This window comes from Sciurus vulgaris (genome assembly GCF_902686455.1).
Source record: "Sciurus vulgaris genome assembly, chromosome: 6".
Taxonomy (NCBI): Eukaryota; Metazoa; Chordata; class Mammalia; order Rodentia; family Sciuridae; genus Sciurus; species Sciurus vulgaris.
In genome coordinates, this window is record NC_136466.1 from 144630539 (window position 1) to 144654291 (window position 23753).

Genomic DNA, 23753 nt, shown 5'->3' on the forward strand with positions numbered 1-23753 from the left:
TTCAAAGCCAGCCTCAGCAACTTAGCGAGGCCCTAAGCAACCCACCAAGATCCTGTCTCTAAATAAAATAGAAAAAGGGCTAGAAATGTGGCTTAGTGGTTAAGTGCCCATGAGTTTAATCTCTAGTACCAAAAAAAAAAAAGAAAAAAATCTTACAGCACATCCAAATATATCCTTCATGACATTTGTACAATAGGTATTATATTTTAATAAAATTGTGAGTGGCTAACCTTTTGAATTGATTCTTAACAGAAAACTTCTAGGCACTTCATAGTAGATCAGTAGTGAGAACTCTTTTCATTGTTTGCAGTTTTAGGGGCCCAGTAAAAATACCTTTTCTCCATTCAGGTTGAGCTATTTGAAGGGGAAAAAGGGGAATTAGGCAGTTGGAATCCAAATAAGTATCAATATTATCACTGAGAGAAATCAGTTGATTCATGCTTAGATGTAGAACCCCCTTGGATTTCCTGTAGTCTTTGTTCCCCAAATTCTGGCCTTGACACAGCCCACTGAATGAAGGAGTGTGTCTGCAGAGTATGTCCTCTGGGTCATTGCCTTATTATTGTGTCATTCAGTTTTTCTTGTAGGCTCCTTAGCTTTGAGTGGCATACTATATGAAAAGGGGAGTTTATCCCAGTTTAGTTTTAAACAACCTTAGTGTTTTCTGCCCTGAAGATTGGCCATTCGAGGCTCTTACCTGGAGACTATAAACAGAAGATTGATTGGTATAGGACTCTGCAGACTGGTGCTCCATTGCAAAAGTCTCTACCTTCTGGGAATTAATGGTTACAATTAAGAGGTAGCTGGTAAAAGGCAAGTAGGTTTTTGTTTTGTTTCTCTCTCTTTTTTTTAAAATTGTTTCCAGGGTTTTCTTCCTGTCTCTTGTGTTCTTCCTAGTTTTGTTGGATATCTGTGAACTGCGCATGGTACAACTTTCAAATGTGCCTATTTTCGGTTTTTCTAACATCCCACTTCACCAGCACAGCATATTGGGATCTTAATGGCATACTCTGTTCTTGCATGCTTTGTTGTGTGTTGGATCTATAAACCTAATGAAGTCTTGTTTTTCTGTATTCTTTGGAGGTGGATATGACCCATCCCTTGGATGTCTCTGCCCTTCTTATATTTTGAAACAATATGGACTAATTTCTTTCTTTCTTTTTTTTTTTTTTTTTTGGTATTGGGGATCGAACTCAGGGCCTTGTGCTTGCAAGGCAAGCACTCTACCAGCTGAGCTATCTCCCCAGCCCCTGGACTAATTTCTGATTACAATCTTTGGAATATTCCTGGAGTCCCAGAGCTTTGGTACTTCATCTACTTTCCAATATAAATTTCCCAGAACCATTCACTAAGTATAATTTTCTAAAGTCTGTTAATAAAGACCCTGTTTTGCTAACTTCTCTGGGTTGCTGATACCCTGAGATCAGTTAAGATTGAGATATATTTAGTCCTTTACCATCAAATGTACACTTCTTAATTCTGTTCAGCTGTGACTTTCAGTCTGTAGAACTTGCCACACCATTCTTGCTTCATGAGGTATACTCCATTGTTGGTAGAACTAAAACTTTAGGAACTCCATGTGTGCATCTAGGCCAGTTAGCCACATGTCTGTAACTAGTTTCATGTAGAATCTCTTCCCAGGCTTCATACAGCTTTAATTGTCATGCATTTTACTTAATCTCTATATTATTGGTTTTATTAACCACTTGCTCATTCTCTGGTAATCTTAATTTGATCAGATCATTCACATTTACCATGTTTAAAAGAATTCCCTCAAATCTAGTCTTCCTCATCTATTTCACATTTAAATTGGCCTCTAAAAAAAACCCCAAACTTATAATTTTGTTTATCCCCTTGTGACTCCCTTATATTCTTACTTTCCTAAAGCCCTTATTTTTAGGAGTGGTAGCTTTTTGAGGCTACTTTAAGTCTTGTATCAATAATGAAGATTCATGGCTGACACTGTGACCTTACTTAAGTACCAGGACTTTTTTTTTTTTTTTAATTTTTTTTTTTTTCATTGCTGGGGATTTGAACCCAGGGCCTTGTGCTTGCAAGGCAAGCACTCTACCAACTGAGCTATATCCCCAGCCCCAGGACTGACTTTTAAAAGTGCCAGATACAGCCAGGTATGGTGGTGCACTCCTGTAATCCCAGTGACTCAGGAGGCTAAGGCAGGAGGATTTTAAATTCAAGACCAACCTCTGCAATTAAGCAAGACCCTGTCTCAAGATTAAAAAAAAAAAAAAAAGATCTGGGAATGTAGCTCAGTGGTAACTTCCTGCCCCTGTTCAATCTCTAGCATTTCTCCCCCAGAAAAATGTGCCCAGATATGAGGGTCCAGGCTTCGTTAATCCTGGCTGGATCCTAATCCTGACTGTCCACTCTTCTGTAATTTAGTTGGCATGTTCTTCCCTCCTACCAGAATTATTTGTTACCCCTTCTAAAGAGCCTTAGCTAGAACCAGCTGTAGCTTCCACTTCCTCATGGGAACTGGGACTCTTAAATTGATAACTGTGAACTCTGCTGGCACAGTTCTTGGCTTTATAATTTGCATAATCCCTGTTATTTGCTCTTGAAGAGTGTCTTAGTGCCCTGCTCTTGAAGTGTGATGCCTGATTGATTCCCTGATGCTTGGATGTTGTACTCATATTCTCTAAGTGTCAATCTAATATATGTTCGTATGTGTGTTTGTATCTATATATGTTAATAAGTTTGGTTGTAGATGGACACAATACTTTCATTTTTATATGTGGTGCTAAGGATCAAACCCAGTGCCTCACAGGTGCTAGGCAAGCACTCTACCACTGAGCCACAAACCCAGCCCCAATCTAATATTTTTTGCTGTTTGTTTCTCAGAACTTTAGGCACATAGCCATCCTTTCCATTCATGGACTCATACATGTCTTTTTCTGATATATTCCAAAATTAGACTTGTGTTTTTATCCTATAGCAACAAATAAATGATGTTCTAATTTTCCTTGAAGCCAAATTGGTTAGATTGTTTTTCCTGAGCTCCTTAACTTGCTCATACACTACTAATAGAACACTAGTCTGAGGTTGACTGAATGTTTCCTGGAACTTGTGATCAGTAAGAGTTCAGTAAAGCACACATTATATTTCTGAATCTTTGATCAAAGTTGTTTTATCTGTGTGTAAGATATGTGGTGAAAAGACAAAAGGCCATGGAAACTCTAGATTAATAGTGTATATTGTATTTTTTCAGTATTTTATCGTGGAAAGATAATGAAAGGTTAAAAGACAATAAAAATGACTGACTAAAAGTATTTCTGACTCTTAATTTAAGGTAAATCAACTATTTTGTTTTCCTTTTTTTTAAATAGGGTTACACATCATTTTGGAATGACTGTATATCATCTGGATTACGTGGCTGTATGTTAATTGAATTAGCATTGAGAGGAAGATTACAACTAGAGGCTTGTGGAATGAGACGTAAAAGTCTTTTAACAAGAAAGGTAAGAGGATTGCTAACATCCTTTTTAAAGAATTTGTTCTACTTATAACAAAGTTTCTTCTAATAGCTTTCAGAAATTAAAGTGCTCTAAATATTATTTTATTGGATTACATTCCTTACGCTGTTTGTATTCTTGGTTTCCTGGTTCTTTCATACATTATGAATAATGTAATTCATTGTTAGGATCAATGACCACTGCAGTTTACATATTTAGATTTAGATAAGTGCCGGAGTTTATTTGCTGCTTCTGAAAGCTATGATTTTGAAAGACTTGACATACCTTAAAAAGTTCAAAAGGGTTACTATGCAAGTTACCCATTGGCTATTGATCTTTTTAGTAGACCTTGAGAACTTTGCAGATCGGTCTTCTCCACTGTGAAGGTTTGAGTAGGTATTTCTGTAGCATAGTTAAATAAAGGTCATATCAGCTTGTTTTTGGAATTTTAAACTTCACCCTCAATCTCAAATATTCAAGACTTTCTCCTCCACTATCTTATTGTGTTTCTTAGGAGCATGGTATTTTAAAACTATTTTTTCTTTAATATAGTGTTTTAATAAATAAGTTTTTAGGTCAGAACTGAACATTTTTTGGATATGCTATAGAAAATAATTATCTTTTAGGAAAGAAAACCATTAATGCATTTGTGAATTATATTATGAGTTATATGCAAAAAGTAAACATCGTTGGTCAGGGTATGTAATTCAGTGTAGAAATGCTTCCCTGATATGAATGAGGCCCAGGCTTCTGTCCTTGGTACTATAGTGAGGGAGGGAAGGAAACATAGTATATTAGGAAATATTATGCATGGGTTTAAATCTAGTCTAATCTTTTAAAATCAAGTAAGTGAGTTGGTGGGAGAGAGTTTTTAAAACAATTACTGCATTAGAAAACTGCATCATAATAGACTTTAGTTTTTATGTTATGCATCCATAGTGATTTATGGAGAAAAATAGCCTTGGGAAGTTGTCATTATAGTTATCAATAAAATATATACAGAAGGTTACTACAAATTGTAGTAATTTTAAATTAATGTTACAGTCTTTATCTTAAGTAAAAAGAGTGTAATATTGGTTGTTTTTGTAATAACCCAATTTTGTGTTTATGAACAATATCAATTGATTCATTGTTCTTTTGTTTATTCATTCATATAGTTAGTGATTTAAGTATACCATACACTGTTCTAAACCCTGGAATTTAGAGGTGACCAAGAGAAACATGTTCTGTGCTTGCTTGGACTTAATTATTTCAGCCTACTAGTTTGAGTGATCTTAACTAGGTAGTTAATAAAATACTCCATATGATTAATTTGCTAATTTAAAAACAATTACTGAGCTGTATGTGGTGGCATACATCTGTAGTCTCAGTAGCTTGCTAGGAGGATCACTTGAGTCTAGGAGTTTGAGACTTGTCTGGACAACATGGTGATTCCACATCTAAAAAAAAGAAAAGGGAAAGAGAAATTCTGATTTAGTTCTGATTTTTATAAGATAATACATATATAATAGTTATAAAACCAAATTTTGTAACAAAATATAGTAATCTTCTGCCTCCTTTTTCTTATATTTTTTAGTTTATTTTTAATTTTTATTTTTGGTAGTACTGGGGTTTGAACCCAGGGCCTCATTCATCTAGTCAAATGCTCTGCCATTGAATTACATCCCTAGTCCTCCTTTAATCATTCTTTAATTCTGATCTAAGAGACAATCATTTTCAGTCTTTGTCCTGGGTCTACCTTAACAAATTATCACAAACTTGGTGACTTAAAACAACAGATTTATTCCCTCAGTTCTGGAGGCCAGAGGTCTGAAATCTAGATGTGCTGTGTTCTCTTTGAAGGCTGTAAGGAAGGATCTTTTCCTTGCTTTTTCCATCTTCTGGTTGATCCACTTGTTCTTTAGCTTCTGTCCATTTCTGCTTCTGTTCTGTGTTTATACCATTTTCCCCTCTTGTTAGTAGAAAGACAAATTTGTCATCAAATTTAGGGCCCATCTTGAGATCTTTAACCGTATTTCATTGCAAAGACCCTTTTCCCAAATAGGTTCCAGGAGTTAACAGCACGGATACTTTTGGGGAGCTGCCATTCAACTCACTGTCATTCTTTTAGTTGTTCCTTGGCTTTTCACATAAGCTTATAATGCGATATGTATTTATGTAAGTTTATAACGCCATCTCTTGGTATATAAATTTGAGAAAATGTATACTTTATTAGAATAGGTGAGTGAACATTTAACTATCTTTATGTACTACCTGCTCACATTCCCTCAGTCTTTCTAGTTGAGATATTTCATAAATTTTTGGTGGAACACTGTATTATAATTATGTTCCTATAGTTCTCTGCAGAGATACCCTATGATATTTTCCTTTGTTGTATAATTTTTAAAAATATTTTATTTATTTTTTTATGTGGTGCTGAGGATTGAACCCAGTGACTCACATGTGCTGGGCAAGTGCTCTACCACTGAGTCACATCATCAGCCTTTCCTGGAGTAATTCTTAATGTTTTTCTTTTTTGAAAGTTTTCTTTGTAGGTATCTTTAAATTTTTATTAAATGCTCCATCATAGAAAAATTATCCTTTCACATTTGTATTGCATTCAACTCCCTGTTTCTAGGATCTCATGTTTTCTTCCACCTCTTTGGAAAGAAACTATTTTGAGACTCAGCCTGCCTGAAAATATATTTATTACAACTCAGTTTTATTAAATAGGTTCTCTGAAAATAGAATGTTGGATTCATTTTTCTGCAGAATTTTGAAGGCATTTCTTCCTTGTCATTTGGTATACAGAGTACTGAGTCTGCTCTTCTTCTGATTTCATTTTTTTATAATATTTCCTTTTTCTTCTCTACAAGTATTTGGTTATCTTTTGTTATCCCTGGTGTTCTGAAAATGTGTATTTCTTTAAAAATTTTTTTTAGTTGCGAATGGGCACAATATCTTTTACTTTTTTTTTGTGTAGTGCTGCAGATCAAACCCAGTGCCTCACATGTGCTAGGCAAGTGCTCTACCACTGAGCTCTACCACTTAGCTCCTGAAAATGTGTTTTTCTTGATGTGGGTAATTTTTAATTCATTTGCATGGGTTCTTTTAATCTGGAGATATATATGTTTTGGTTTTGAAAATGATTCTATTTCTGCTTCCTAACCCTTCTGTTGAGTTTTTCAGTATGGTTTTCATGTTGATTTCCAAGAAGAAGTTGTTTGTTTTTTGCAGAAGTTTGTTTTGAATGTACTGTCTTCTTTTAAATCTCCTAGGATATTGTGGCACTTTTGAAACATTGTTTTACCTAGATAATCTCTGCTTCTTTAGAGTTACTATCTTCTCTCTTGGTTTCTTTCATGTTGAAGAGTTTCCTTTAAATATCATCCTTGATTATTTTTTCATATCTAGAGATAACCCTCCTCTTCCCATTAAAACCAAATAAGCTACTGCAAAGAATGTTTGAGTAGAGCATATTTATTTGTGAGCCACAGCTATTACTGAATTTTTTTGGGAGGGCGTTGGGTGGGGTACCGGTGATTGAACTCAGGAGCACTTGACCACTGAGCTACATCCCCAGTCCTATTTTGTATTTTATTTAGAAACAGGTTCTCACTGAGTTGCTTATTGCCTCACTTTTGCTAAGGCTGGCTTTGAACTCAAATCCTCCTGCCTCAGCTTCCCAAGCTGATGGGATTACAGGTGTGCACTCCTGCGCCTGGCCTTTTACTGAATTTTGTTAAGGAGTTTAGAACTTAGTCTGTGAGTGAGTCTTGGAAGAGTTTCAAGTAGGAGCAGTGAAATGTCATGATAAGATCTGCCTTCTAGAGAGAGCGGTGAGGAGAATGTCCTGGAAATGGCTAATGCTTACTCGAGGACACTAGTTAGAATTAAATTAATCCAGGTGAAAGTCAACTGGAGTAGATAGACTCAGAATAATGGGGAGAGGGGCAGAGGATCATAGAAAAAGATGATCCTCTTTTACCTAGTTGAAGGTGACTCTTGATAGTAGACCTGACTCAAAGGGGGATGCATGAGGTGGACTTTGAGGTTTAGCACTGGAGGTAAGGAGTGAGTAGGAAATAACAAATGATGTCATGTAGACATATGATATTTTCTCTTGGGGTCTCCTTTTTTCCTTGTTTTCTCTCATGCTTCAGGAAAAACATGGTCTAAAGCAGCACTGATCAGTGGATCTTTCTTCAGTGGTGAAAATGTTCTGTATCTGTATTTTCAGTATGGTAGCCACAAGCCACGTGTTTTTGAACCAAACACTAGAGCAGCTAAAATGTGGTTACTGTAAGTTGAAACATGCTGTAAATAAAAATATGCTGGATTTTTGAAGACTTTTAGTAGGGGGAATAAGGAATATTAACTCAATTTTAAAGTAGTTATTGCATGTTAATATTTTAGTTATTGGATTAAATAAAATAATCCATTCTACCTTTTTTCATTTTTAAAATATAACTAGAAAATTTGCAAATAAATTTGCAGCTTACATTATGGTTTTTGTATTTCTGTTGATTATGCTGTCTCAGAAAGATATTATAGATATTTTTTTAACCTTTCGTAAGATTAAGGAAAAAGGTGAAGAATACTTGAGGAAAAATTTGAGAGGATGGTCATTACAGTTTGAAAGTAATATATTTCACAACCTCTCAATAGCTAAAATAAAATAACATTCAATTTTGATACTACGGAATTTCAACTAGGATATTTGTTGCTTTAACACTAATGAAGAATGTAGGAATGTAGTATTTGGCTGAAGCCATATGTTATGCCTTAGCTATAAAGCACTTCCCTCTGACTTTTCTCATTCTTTAGATGGGTTCTATATCCCAATATAGGTTTCTGAAAAATTCATAATACTTAACATTTTTTGTTTTTGTTTTTCTCTATCTTCTTCTGCCTGCCCTCTCTGTATTTAATTCCTGCTCCCCCCAGAGGGCAGTGCTGGGGATTTAGTAAAATTTTTATTCTGATAGTGGTGGCAATTTTAAAACAAATCTTTCTCATCCTTACAATTATATTTCCTAATTGTTAATCTTTTATTGTGGAAGGAAACTCAGAGGAGCCAAATCTTACTGGATTTTTTGCCCCCATTTTGTTAGCCAGTTTAATAATGTTCAGATTTCTTTCTGTACTGATGTGAAATGTCAACTTTATCATATATGAGATTCTTCCAAATAATTGAGACTGGTTTTTTGAACTAATAATGTTTTAGAAATGCATTTCTGGATCAAATAGCCCAAGGTTCAACAAGTGAAATTATATTAAGTATGAATTATCCTAGCATTTTACTTTACTAGTTATTGCATAATAGCCTTATTTTCATTTGTTTGTATCTAATCTGGTTAGGTTAAATACAGGAGTTCCTTAACACAGAATTATTTTAAAATCTTCACTTTGATACTGCATGAACAGTTAGGACTTTGAGCTTGATGAATTATTTCCACGTTGTTGATGTTTTTTATTAATGAATATGTCAGAAAACAGGCATCAGTAGATAATTTCTTATTGCTTGTGTTTTAGGTGATCTGTAAGTCTGATGCACCAACAGGGGATGTTCTTCTTGATGAAGCTCTAAAGCATGTTAAAGAGACTCAGCCTCCAGAAACAGTTCAGAACTGGATTGAATTACTTAGTGGTAAGCCACTGTATAAAAATAAAAAATGAAATTTTGTTTAAAAGCATCTATACAATTTTAAATTCTTTTGAAAGGAGCCCATAAAAAATAGCAGAATCTTGTTTAGTTACTGAGGTAGATTTGAAGGTTATTAGTCATTGAGAGGGGAAATTTTTTTTTTTTTTAAATCTGTTTCATCTTCTTTAAAAAACTGAGCATATATTGATGAGATGTAATATTCTTTCTTCCAGCTCCCTTCATTCTTTATCAGAATTACAGCCCACTTCCTACTCTGTGTAGGCTGGGTTAAGCTGTGGAGATATATTTAGATGCTCCACCCAAAAACCATCTCTTGATCTTATACCACATGTACTAATAGTACATTAGTTTATTTTAGCATATTTTAGACTGCCACATGTCCTTTGACAGTATGTGCATTGTCACAGGAATTTAGTATAAATTAGTATGTCTGATATACATTTAAGATGACTGTTTACTTGTATTTACCTAACATTTTGAGTGAATTTTATCTCGTAACTGAACTTTGTTCTTAACTTGAGCTGCTATTATACTCTTCCCACTTGATGGAACATTGAAGAGATGTGAAGTCTAAGCTTTTCTCAAAAGTATTAAAATACAGTTGGGATTTAATTTGAGTAAATGTATGCTTTCTATCTAGTGAAAATACCAAGATATTGCTTGGTGATTAAAATTTCTTTTCTTTTGGTAAAATATAAATAATGAGACATTTACCATTTTAACCATTTATTGTATACAGTTCTGTGTCCAGCTTGCTGTTTTTTTTTTTTTTTTTTTTTTAATAGTTGTAGATGGACACGATATCTTTATTTATTTTTTTTTAAGTGGTGCTGAGAATCGAACCCAGTGCCTCACACGTGCTAGGCAAGCGCTCTACCACTGAGCCACGACCCCAGCCCAGGCTTGCTGGTTTTTTAAAAAAAATTTTTTTTAGTTGATGGACCCTTATTTTATTCGTTTATTTATATGTAGTGCTAAGAATTAAATCCAGTGCCTCACACATGCTAAGCAAATGTTCAGCCCCAACTTTTTGATTTTTAAAATTTTAAATGTTCAGTTGCTTTAGGATAGTATGTGATATTCAATATCGGTTGTTGCAACAATACAGACATAGGTGCTGTGAAACCTAAGAGATACTTTCAGATTGAAAGAATCTTAAAGTCCACTTTGAACGATTGTTTATATCTAATAATTTGATAACAGATTAGAGTTTAACAGTGTGGTTCTTTGAAAATTCGGTAGCTCAGAAAAGACAAATCCTTGAGAACTTCAGTAGTTGAAGGAAGATGTAGGCCTTGGATTTTTAAGGAGTAAGAAAGAGACACAGAAGGTAGTATACCCGTTTAGAGGGATTAGAGGTAGTGGTAAAATTGGTGAATCTTTCTTTACATACTGAGTCTGTGTTCTTAAAACTACATGCTGTTGCATTGTTAACCAAAATGGGTGATCATATGTAAAGAAGAGAGAATGACTAACACAGGTTTGTTGGTTGTTATTATAACCAGAGGCAGAGATGGTACACAGGAGGCTTTTAATATAGAAATAAAGAAGGCAATTAAAAATGTTAAGAAACAAAAAGTTTCTTTACCTGGGATGGATGATATACCTAGAGATTCATTTTATTATTCTTTACATTATACATATATTCATGTTAAAACATGCATTTAAATCTCTCTTAAAAATTAATAAAAACAACCAGGCACACCTGTAATCCCAGAGACTTGGGAGACTGAAGCAGGAGGATCATGAGTTCAAATCTAGCTTCAGCAACTTAATCGAGGCTCTAAATAACTAAGGAGACCCTGTCTGTAAATAAAATACAAATAAAGGGCCAGGGATGTGGCTCAGTGGTTGAGTGCCCTTGAGTTCAATCCCTGATGCCCCCCCAAAAATAAAATAAAAAATAAATAAAAATACATATATTTAAAAATAGACTTGAAAAAGTTTTCAAACTATTAAAAATTTTTTTAAGTTGTCAATGGACCTTTATTTTTATTTTATTTATTTATATGTGGTGCTAAGAATCAAACCTAGTGCCTCACACATGATAGACAAGTCTTTTACCACAGAGCTACAACCCCAGCCCTAAACTACTATTTTTAAGAATAAAATTAGTCATGAACTGAAATTGATTTCTGTGCATGTATGAATATGGGATGAACCCAGCTACTAAGTATAATCACAAAGCTCTAATATTAAAAAAAAAAAAAAAGAAAATTACTGGCTTTCTAAAACATTAAGGTATATGTGGTTGATCAGTTTGGTCACAAGATGTAACTAGACTGCCAAAAGGTATGGGGGAAGCCGCTTATAGTTTTGTAATATGATATCCAGGAAGATAGGAGTTCTTAGTAGAGAAATTATTTAGGTATCTGTCACTATGTCATTCTCTTCTAGTGTGATTGTTGGGTGGTGGACATAACCTCTTAAGAACTTTCCCTTTCATGTATACTTTTCACACTTTCCTTTAAAAAATGAATTACAAGTAAATTCTATATATTTTAAATTTGCATGTGTAACTTACCAAGTCTTTTTACGTATATGCACATAGTAATTTAAGGACTGGATCACAGTAATATCTTTTAGTCTGGTAATTCAATCACTACTCATTCATCAAGCATTTTATTACAAAATTTTAAAAAGATTTTCAGTATTCTTAAATTGCAGCAACTAAATCTTTAGTAGCTAATGTGGATTAAACCTCTATTGTATTTTCACTAATCCATCTATACTCCTTCCATCCCCATTTATACTGGTGTCTTAATTATGCTCAACTTGGGGGTGACTTTATCCTTTGCACTTGGCTTAATTTGGATTTTTCAAACATAAAAGACAGAAATTTCGGGATACCAAGATACTCATTTATTGCATTATACCTTTTTTCTTGTGTATCACAAGAAGAATTATACAACATTTGGGATATTCCCATATGGTTTCCACCTTCTGCTCATGAAATTTATTTTTTATATCTGAAGAGATCTGAAAAGCCATTTCAGTTTTTATATCTTAAGGAGATCTGAATAACTCACTTTTTCTTGGAGTGAGCACACATGGTTTGCCCTCTTCCAGGGAATTGCTACCAGAGAAGATGATGACTTGATCCCTTTTTATTACTTCCTCTGAGGCAGAAATGGTTGCCCATGAGAAGGTCCAATCATAAATGGAACACCTTATTGAAGGTGGGTCTGTGTATAGGCTCTTCTCAATTTTAGTTGCAACATTGAACAATTAAGTTAGCATACTTTGGAGTTGAGAAATTTCTCACACGAACTTTGTAAGCATTACATGTTCCATTGGTTGTAATATATAAGATATAATTAAGGGTAAGGTGAGGGTAGGTCTTGATATGGCTTCAGTACAGTAAGCAGTGGTCATAAACTGTTAATCCTGTTTATTTCCCTTGAGAAAGAAAACAAATCATTTTGTAGCAGCATTAGAGGAATGTTCTTTTTAAGGCCTGCAAAGAGAAATTTAACTGGGTTTTCAGAATTATATACATCTTTATTTCCTGTTGTTTGGGAATAGATGACCAAGGGGCATAAAATTCCTTCCTTTTTGACTTACTAAGTTAAAGTTGGGTAGATTATTTGTTCTGCTACGCTTTGGTTTGATGACAACATAAACATATTGAAGCAATAATATCTAATCAGTTAGAATTGCCAGGGGATAGTAGTACTTTTTTGATAATTTACATATTTACTGTATAGTTAATTAATTTAGAATTAACTATAGTTTTTAAAAAAATTATTTTTACAGACTGCATTTTGGTTCATTGTACACAAGTGGGGTACAACTTTTCATTTTTATGGTTGTGCACGATGTAGATCAATACTATTTGTGTAATCATACATGTACATAGGGTAATGATGTCTGTCTCATTCCACCGTCTTTAAATAGACTTTTATGTGAGTTTGGCTAGTATTTTCTGTTTAAATTTCTAAAAATCAATTAATAGAACCCATTCCACTCTAGTTGAGGCTGCCTATTCTCCTGCCATTGATAAGAGGAAACAAAAAATAAAACCCATACTGTTTGATGAAAGATGCAGCAGACAGGCATTTATTGGGAGACAGTGGGTTGGCAAAATAAAAAATTGGAAGCCCCACACCCTTGAAAGATGTGTGCTTCCTTTCCAGGGCTTATAGCCAGCATATAATCACTGGCCATGTACTTTGTTGTTTCTTCTGCCTACAATGCAGACTGCTGTTCTGTTCTTGGGATGTTGAATCTTCCTGGATTTCTAGAATTAACTTGGCCTTTCTTTTTTAACTTTCTTAGAAATACCCCTTAAGTCTACAGCCATACCACCCTGAACGCGCCCAATCTTGTCTGATCTCGGAAGAAATACCCCTTGTTCCTAAACTCAAGTCATTTCTCATCATTTGGGAACTTTGTTCATATTATTCCCAGGACCCTATGTCAGTTTTATTCTAGCCAGTGTATTATATTATGAATGTTTCCTTAACTCAATTTAAAATTCTTACAGGGTTAAAAATATGTCTTAATGTTTATATTCTTGGTACCTACTCTGTGCGGAGAACATTGTGAATACTGTAACTTTTTTCATCCTGAATGTTGATTTTGCACAAGTAAATAATACTTAACATTTATTGAGAACTTACTGTGTATCAGGCTCTGTTCTGAAAATTTGATGTCTCAGTTAATTCTCATAATAGCCCTATGAGCTTGATACAGTTGTTATCCTCACTTTACAGATAAGGAAATGGAGGACAGAGGTTGAGGCTGCACAACTGGAAAGTGACTCAATAAGGGTTTAAACTGAACCAGGCTGGCTATAGAGCCTGTCCTTAAACATCTTACTTTATTAAACTGCCTCATCAAGTTACTTATTTCTTGACATTGGATGTAGTTGTGAGCTTGTTTGACACCAGAAGTTGAAATAAGAATTAAGTTTATTACTTAGTGTTTTCCTTTCATACTGTAAGGTTGTTAAAATCTAAGATGGTCCAAATATATTTCAGCGTTTTTGAAAGTGCCAAGGACATCAAATGTATGATTGTTTTTATTTTGTGGAAATTGATTTGCCAGGCCTTTTTACTTGAAAAAAAATTGTTTTCTTTAAATCCATGGAATGACTTTAATTACTGATAATTGAGGTACCAGCCCGTGTGTGTGTGTGTGTGTGTGTGTGTGTATTTTTATTTTTATTTTTTTCTCCTGGCACTGGGGATTAAACCCAGGGAGCACTTTATGAGTGAACTACATCCTCAGCCCTTTTTAGTTTTCATTTTGAGGCCAGGACTTGCAGAGTTGTGGAGACTGGCCTTGGATTTGTAATCTCCCCGCCTTATCCTCCTGAGTAGTTGGGATTATTGGTTGTGTCATTGTGCCTAGATGTCATATAACATTTGACAGTTTTGAAGCCCTTACTTTTTCACAGTAAATTCCCAAAAGGGCAATTTCATTCCTTGTTTTTTTTTTTTTTTTTTTTTTTGTTTGTTTTCTCTTCGTTGTGTGCATATTTTCCTTTAAATTAGATATTTATAATATCTGTTTTAGGTTCTTGTTTGCTAATTTCAGTACCTCTGTCATTTCTGGGGGATGTCTGATTTGGTTAACTATTTCCTTTATTTTTTCTCCCTTAGTGTGTTGGATCACATTTTCTTCCTTCTTTGCAAATCTAATGATTTTTGTTTTTAATTGAATGGTAGACATTGTGAATATAATTTTAGATTGTTGAATACTGAATTTTGTGGCTTTTATTTTAAGAGTGTTGAATTTTGTTTTGGGGTAAACAGTTAAATTACTTGTGGATCATCTTATTTTTACTTATTTATTTTTGGTACCAGGGATTGAACTCAGGGGCACTTAACAACAGATCCCTAGCCTGTTTTAGTTTTTATTTTGAGACAGAGTCTCACTAAGTTGCTTATTAGGGCCTTGACAATTTGCCGAGGTTGGTTTTGAACTTGGATCCTCTTTCCTCAGCTTCCCAGGCCGCTGGGATTACAGGAGTGCACTCTGTACCTGGCTTGGATCATTTCATTTTAAAGCTAGTCTTGAGTGGTCTAGACCTAGTTTAACCCCTACTACTACTAGTGTCGTCCTTCTGGGGTCTCTTCTGCAGGTCCTGTGTGTTCATTGAGGTCTTCCCACCTGAAGTTTTCCCCAGCTCTTTGTGAACCCTTGGAATTGTTCAATTTAAAACTTTCTGGTATTTCTTTGTCTAGCCTTGCAGGATTTCTTACCTTAAGAAGTGTGGTTTAGTTTTTAAGTCAGAGACTGGGGAATACCATCCAGGGTTCTGGACTTCTTTTCTATGCACAGCTCTTGCTTCAGTACTTTGCCTTGTACGTTCCAGCTTCCTTGGCTTCCCTGACCTCTGAGCTCTGACCAGAGTGACTGCTCTGTTCTGTCTTCCTGTTCCGCTGCCTTGTGTTGTGCCTCCAGGTAGTAAATTTGGATGTCATAGGGCTTGCTTAGGTTTCCTGCAGATTTATATTATGGTGAGGCAAGTCCAGGATTGATTGATTACTTTGTCATAACCCCTTTATTCATTAGTATTCAATCATATAGTAACATACTTGTCTATGCCCAACTGAAGAGTAATATAGTTTAAGGCCCACTAGAACTTTGTGTGATGATAAAAATATTTTATTTCTGTGTCATCTAGTCAGCAACCAAGGACTGCACATAGCTATTTGTACTTGAAATGTGACTTGAGCAACTGAGGAACTGTTTTTTTTAATTTTAAATTTAGTATTTCTGGGTTCTGTATTTAGTATATTGGTTCTGTAGTGAGCAGAGCAGTTTCAGGTTTTCTTAGTTTCATAAAATTTCAACCTTAGAGCTTTTGCAACTAATTAATGATGCCTGTGGTTGATCTTTAACATGTTCTAATTTAGGAAAGTACTATAATTTTTTTCAAATTATAAAAATAGTTAATATTTATTGGAGACATTTAGAAAATAACAGAAAATATGAAGAAACTCCAAAAGATAACTGAGCTTAATATTTTTTTTACGTTTCTTTCCAATTTAGTATAAGGAAAAAAATTTTTGTGAAAAATCATTTGGTTTTATTTAAAATATTTATCTTAAAAGGAAGTATGCATAGATGATGAGATTAAAATTGTGAAATTTGTTGTCTTCTTAGAATCAGCTTTATGGTATTTGTCATCAAAACAAGCCTATACAGACTCTCCTATCTTTATAGACTATGTGTGGCACATTCACGAATAGCATGGAACCCGTGAATTTTTTTTCCTCTTTTGTCCATTTGTTGTAGATTGGTGTTTTGTAGAGAAACTTCTTACTTTGCTGTTGGCTGCTTTTTGACAGTAGCTGGAATGAGGTAGAAATATAATTTAATATTAGTTCATTTTCCCATTACACTAAGGGTGATCTATGGTTTGAAGACTATTTTCTAATTAGACTTTAGTGTGAATACTGTGCCTGAGAATGTGTCAGGTGCTTAAAATTAAAAGGTCTAAGCCTCAGATGCTTCATGGTCTTTTGGGGGAACAAAATATTGTTATTTATTTCTTGGGGGAAAAAATCAAATTTTGCTGCTCATTCTAATAGTACAAAAACTTTGCAAAATTAGCAAGTAATATTCATCATTTCATTTCTAACTTCTAAAATCTTTTGTTTAGGTGAGACATGGAATCCATTAAAATTGCATTATCAATTAAGAAACGTGCGGGAACGATTAGCTAAAAACCTGGTGGAAAAGGGTGTACTGACAACAGAGAAACAGAACTTCCTACTTTTTGACATGACGACACATCCTCTCACCAACAACAACATTAAGCAGCGCCTCATCAAGAAGGTACAAGAAGCTGTTCTTGACAAATGGGTGAATGACCCTCACCGTATGGACAAGCGCTTGCTGGCTCTCATTTACTTAGCCCATGCTTCAGATGTCCTGGAAAACGCGTTTGCACCTCTTCTGGACGAGCAGTATGATTTAGCTACCAAGAGAGTGCGGCAGCTTCTGGACTTAGACCCAGAAGTGGAATGTCTGAAGGCCAACACCAACGAAGTTCTGTGGGCAGTGGTGGCGGCATTCACCAAGTAACTCTGTCAGAATGAAATGTTTCCTTTCTCTCATGTAAACCGGTAGTTTTTCTTCTATTGACTTCTGGTTTTCTGCAGTTTGTACTTTCCCACACTATAATTGGCTTTTGTTTTATGAAATGTTGGGTGGCTTTTTCTTTTTTGTATGTATGCAGGATTCTGCTGGTACGAGAGGCCTTCCTCTTTCTGTTTTTAACAAATTTTACTGCCATATTGGCATTCCATCCCTGTTGCCATTCTTCACTGTTATCTGTTTTGGGTTTCTGGTGTACTTGGTCTTTCAGAGTACTTCCAGTCACCTCACGTGCACAGTTTTTGGATTACCTCAACCTGAGTTTTCCCACATGTGCATGTACATCTAGCATTCTGCCTACAATTCAGACAGAAGTCACAACAAGGCCTTCAACTCACCAAAGGTAAATATCTGTATCTATTAGGACATTTTATACATAGACCTCAGTTGAGATGTATACTTAGCAAAATTATTTTTAAATTGAAACAGCACAGTAAATACTTAATATAAAATGCCCCTTGGATTTTTGCTTCCCATGTAAATCTATTGTATTATTACACTTGTTATAATTTTAACTATTAAATCATAAAGGTCCAGTTATTTCACAAAGCCAGTTTGGGATGAGCTGCATTCCAGTTATGCTGTATATAGTTTGAATTATATATAAATTACTTCTGGCCACCCTGCCCCCATCTTAGTATTTTGCAAGATTTGATTAGTTGTACACCTGGTGCCCCTTACTTGTTTCAGTCATTGTTATTTGATGGCAAAATAGACCTCTCATCATTGAAAGAGAGAAAAAAATGTGTATCTGATTGGTGCTGGGATATTTTTTGAGCTCTGCTGTTCATGGTACTCTTTGCCTATGCATCTCTTTTTGGATTATTATTTTTTTGGGGGGGTGGTCTTAACTGTACTTATGATTTCTGTAGGGAAGAGGCTTGTGACCAGTACTAATCTTGAGTACAGTTTTTTCTGTCAACAATTAATGTCTGCTCTGAAATGTCATTTATCTACTTATACTTCCTTGGGGGAAAAAAACACAAATGTCAGTCCTAGCAGATGTTGCATGTAAATTGGTAGCAAGTAATGACTACAACTCAGATGATTAAGAATTTTGTAACAGAAAGCTCTGCTGTTTTAATTTTTTATATACAATTATGATAATTAGCACATTGTAAGACTAGAAACCTTTGCTTTTAAAGTTTATTTTTACTATTTCTTTATCACTGTTTATCTTATCACCATTGGTTTCATAATGTAAATACTATACATTGAAAAAAATTAAATGTCAATTTTTTATTACTATAGTTCATGTTAATAGTGGGGCTTTCAGGTGTTTAGGAATTTCTTTGTTTAACCTTCATTGCAAAGGAACTAGATGGTGTATAACTCTAGAGTTGAATTTTAAGGGATTCCCTAATATGTATACTATCTTTTTATCTGAAATAATAAATAAACTATGATCTTGAAAGTGCCTGAATCAGAGCAAGCATGTCATTTGTATTTTTGTGTTTTGAGTTTGCTTTCAAGTGAAGTTTTACTCAGTATAGAATTGTCAGATTTCAGTGCAAGGCTTGGAAAACTTTTTCTTAAAGACCCAGATATTTTAGGCTTTTAGAGCCACATATGTTGTTCGTTGCAGCTACTCAACTTTGCTTAATGAAAGCTGTCACAGACAAAACAAATAAGAGACTAAGCTGTGTTGGAATAAAACTTTACAGATAGAGCCAGCTGTTCATGACCTGTAGTTTGCCAGCCCCTGTATTACTGCATGGAAAAAGACAAATTTTTCTGTCCATTCAAATAACCTCCTTAACTGGGCATGATATTGCACATCTGTAATCCCAGTTACTCAGGATGCTGGGGCAAGATGGTCTTGAGTTTGAGGCCTCCTGAGCAGTTAGTGAGAGACCCTGTCTCAAAAACAAAAACCTTTTTCTCCAGAAGTGATGTTACTGGTGGTAGTTACATGTAGAAGCTGTTAAAAGTTTGTTTCTCCATAAAATGGATATTGGAAACATACCAGTATGCTGAAGTTTCTTACCAGGTGAAAAATTAGTCTTTTTTCCATTGAAAAGATTTTAGAAGCAAAGTTATGGGTTCTAAGATATTTACTTCAGCAGCAGCATCAATATTCCCAAGTAAGGGATAAAGGGCTTGGCCTATATTTCTGTTATGTTTGTCAGTATTTGTTTCAAAATAGTGCATACTCACACTTAGCCAAGGCTGTATGTTTCTCCAGTTCAGTCCTTGCTTCTACAGCCAGAGGATAGGAAAAGTAGTAAAATTGGTAGGAGCAGGTGTTATGTAGAACTGTCTTCTATAAAAGGTATTGTTTGTAGTCTCTTTACAGTGGGAAAGATGTCTTTCTATGAAAATTATCATTCTGTGTGATAGGAGCAGTATTTCACAGGTTATCGTCACTTTGGTTAAACACTGTCAGAACTCAGAATCAGGCAGTGTATTTTTATACTAAAACTTACGTAAATATGTACTGCGGGAAGAATTAGTTGTTGCTGTTTCCTTCTGACCTCTTTGTATATTGTTTAATTGGTGAGTGTTCCTGAAAATAACCTGATCTAGTGTAGTGCTCTAACAGAAGCTTACTAAACACATGGTTTATGCCTAGTGAGGTATCGTATATCTCATTTTGACCTCCCCACACTCTAGTTACCAACTTCACTTAATGAGAAGAGGCATGGAGTGGATGAGTTGCTCGATCGCTCATTATCTAGTAAAACTATTCAAGCTTTTGATCCCAAAGTGATTGAAAATAGTGACAACACTCAACTACAATTTTTTTCAATTTTATTTGGGCACTGGGAGGGGGATTCTTTAAGAGAACCAGAACAGCAGGCATGCGAAAGCTTCATATAGTGGTGTAAATCAAGATCCTGGTGTAATTTGCATACATTATCTTTTGGGGGATGAAAAAGTTGACTTTTTTAAAAGAAATAAACTTTGATGTATGTCAGATGTCTGTGGATGCCATTGCCTGCTGAAGCAGGATTGAACAGTGACTTCTGACTCACCATCACTTAGATCTTCTGGTTGTTTGTGAAAAGATGGGTACAGTAATCTTTTAAAGCATAGTAAACCCCTGAGTTTGGTCATTACTCAAAAGAAAATGAAAGGTGCTGGTGTCTTGAATGGTGTGGTAGCAGTGCAGGACCAGTGAGTGGTGCACCTAGCCTGAGGTTGACAAGGGTCTGGTGTAATTTGTGACTGCTAGGCATGGCTACTCTTGTCTCAGCAGCTTGGAAATGGCCAGTTACATGTTTATGTGAGGTATTTAATGAAGTTTATTTTCAACTCCATGGCCTCTCCATCTTCCATTCACTTATCGTCAGATGGTACCGCTCCATTTGACTTCATCTAGATCAAGGTGACTGACAAACTGGGGTTTGTCAGCCCATTGGGTCTCAGGATGATATGACTGCTTTGTGTAAGTTCTGTACAAATGTCATGTATTCTTTAACAACACTGGGCAAGTGGTGTTACTAACTTTGCAGGATATCATTCAATGGGTGTGGGTAGTAACAGATTAATTAAATTGATATGCCCACTTTGTCAGCACAGTGTTAAAATTGTATAGGTGTTTACTCCTAATAGAATAGTGGTATAATATAACTCCCACTAGTTTCATTATAAACTGATGTACAACTTGCTTTTTGCACTTAGGTTTTAGAAAGCTCTCAAGAGTAAGTGTACATTATTCTGAATGACTTCATTGTACAGCTTAGTTAAATATCCTGACTGGGCATGGTGGCACACACCTGTAATCCCAGCAGCTTGGGAGGCTGAGGCAGGATGATTGTGAGTTCAAGCCAGCCTCAGCAATTGGCAAGGCCCTAAGCCAGCTCCGTGAGACCCTGTTTCTAAGTAAAATACTAAAAAGGACTAAGGATGTGGCTCAGTGGTAAAGCCCCTCTGGGTTGAATCCCTGATACTCCCCACCAAAAAACAAAACAAAACAAAACAAAACAAAAAACTCCAATTAGTTCACATTTGGGTTATGCTTGTTATTTCTCTTTATTTACAAAGTGTTATATGTTTTTGTATATGTGTCTTGATGTAGGATGGAATTAATAGAAAAGGAGTTGATCAAAGATATGCTTTGAAAATGTAAAAGATAAAATGAAACTTTTTATAAGATTCATGTTGACTTCTGTGCATTTATTAATAATGCTAGTGTTGACTTCTTTACACCCTGAGCAGATAGAAGATATTAGCATACTGGCCTTTGCCAAGCTGGTAGGAGAGAATTAAGTTGTTTTAATTGTTGAGGGATTATCATGTACTATCTTCACTGGTAATTTGTATTTCCTCTGAATTACCTGTTCATGTTCTTTTTCTGTTTTTTTCTAATGGGCATTGATGTTTTTATGTATTGATTCACCAGGACTTAACCCTGTGTTTGTGATGCAGTTGGTTTTCCCAGTCTTTGGAACTAAGCTGTGGTAAGTTTTTATCTTTCTTTCATTAGTATTCAGAAGTATAAGGTGCAGTTCTCAAGCATGGAGTCGGTAGAGATCTTTCTACTAAAGAGGTGTGCCTTATGGTCACGTTTGAAGTGTGTAAATTTGAAGGAGGTACAACTATATTAACAAATGAAAACTGTATAGGTTATGGATATAGTTGTATGCAGACTTTTCATTAAAATTATGATTAAAACCCAAATGGAAAAACAAATGTATAGGCTTATTAATTATTATAACACAGATACGTTCACAGCTATCACTGAAGTTTGAAGATAGAACTTTTCTAGGCGCCCTGAAGCTTTGTGGCTTCCTCCCCATTATCTTCCTAACTCCTAAGAATAAACACTTGTCCTGACCCTGGTGTGTACCTTTATTAGGTTTGTTCTGTTTTATTTCTTTTTTTCATCTGCTGTGTCCTTGAAGTTTCCTTTAATCTATAGGTTCTTCCTACATCTCTGGTTTTTCCTTTGCAAAATACTTATTGGTGGAATTCTGTGGAGTATTCTCTTCCTTCCTCCCCTCCCCCGCTTTTTTTGTACTTGGGATTGAACCCAGATGCGCTTAACCACTGAAGCATGTCCCCGCCCATTTTTAGTTTTATTTTGAGACAGGGTCTCCCTAAGTTGCTTAGGACCACACTAAATATTTGCAGAAGCTGGCTTTCATCTTGGGATACTCCTACCTCAGCCTCTTGAGTTATTACATTGTGGACTCCTGTGGAGTTTTCTAAAGTTTAGATTTTACTGTTTGCCTCTGCATGGCATAATTTTTTTTAAAGTAATTATTTAGTTGTAGATGGATACAAGACTTTTTAAAAAAATATTTATGTGGTGCTGAGGATCGAACCCAGTACCTCACACATGAGGGGCAAGTGCTCTACCACTGAGCCACGACCCCAGCCCTGCATAGTGTACTTTAATATGTTTCTCTGACTTTTTGTTTCTCGAGAATTGGCGGTTGACTCTAGAGGGTTCATGAGATTCAGGTTTCTTTGGGTGGCGTGTGCTCCCACCAGGAGACATATAATGCCGCCTTGTCTCTTGTTTGGCAGTGTTAGCAGTCTTGCCATTGAACTCTTAGATCTTGTGATTAACTGGGGTTGCTGAGTTGGGCTTTTTAAATTCTTGTCATTTCTTCTTTGTTCATTAGTTAGAATAGTTCTATAAATAAAACCCCCCAAAACCAAAAAAACTTTACCTTTGAGTAAAGTTAATACAAGAAAGGTAGGATCAATTCTAAGGTTTACTTGTCAGTTTTCAAAATAGAGTTGGTTGTGTCTTCTCCAAAAATTTATGGAAAGAAACTGTCATCTATATATAATTGTCAAATAGTTGTGTATATATGTGGAGTATAATGTGATGTTTTGATCTATGTATACATTATAGAAAGATTCAAACAAGCTAATTAGCATGTGTATCACCTCAATAACTTACTTCTTTGTGTGTGGTGAGAATGTTACCATATCAAAAATCTATTCTTACAGCATATTTGAAGTAGATTACCAATCTTGGTCACCATGCTGTGTGGTGGATTACTGGAAAACTTATTCCTCCAGTTAAACTGATATTTTGTACTCCTTGATCAGCATCTTCTCTTTGCTCAGCACTCACCTGCATACCCCAGTCTCTGAGAACAACCTTTCTATTCTCTTCTGAGATTGACTTTTTTTAGAATCTGCACATAAATAAGATCATAACTGTGTTTTGTCTTTTTGTGCCTGGTTATTTCACTTATCATGTATTCTGGTCTAGTACAGTTCTTTTTAAAAAATATTTTTAGTTGTAGATGGACATAATCCCTTTATTTTGTTTATTTAGTTTTTTTATGAGGTGCTGGGGATCAAACCCAGTGCCTCCACGTGTGTTAGGCAGGTGCTCTACCACTGAACCACAACCCCAGCCCAGTTGTCTTTATTAATGCTCAAAATGACCTGTCTTTGGCTAGTGCATTCTTCTTCAAGGATCCTTACTCTTTCTGGTGCAATCCTAGTCGTCTTTAATGGCTTATTATGGTCAGAAGTTTGAGGTTTGTTTTGTACATTTTCTTCCCTATATCTGTAATCATTGCTTTCATCCAAAAAGCCATGATTTCTTCTGGCAT

At 35.2% G+C, this 23753-nt stretch overlaps 1 protein-coding gene across 1 annotated transcript in view; it reads left to right on the forward strand.

Moving 5' to 3' along the window:
* The window catches only part of GOLPH3 (golgi phosphoprotein 3), a 36407-nt gene extending 17750 nt beyond the window's left edge, over positions 1–18657 (forward strand). The window contains exons 2-4 of the mRNA XM_079144501.1: positions 3345–3476; positions 8985–9099; positions 16733–18657. Coding sequence (XP_079000627.1) covers positions 3345–3476; positions 8985–9099; positions 16733–17157 — 672 coding nt within the window. The 3' untranslated portion in view covers positions 17158–18657. The remainder of the gene's footprint in view (positions 1–3344; positions 3477–8984; positions 9100–16732) is intronic.
* The last annotated feature ends 5096 nt before the right edge of the window (positions 18658–23753 follow it).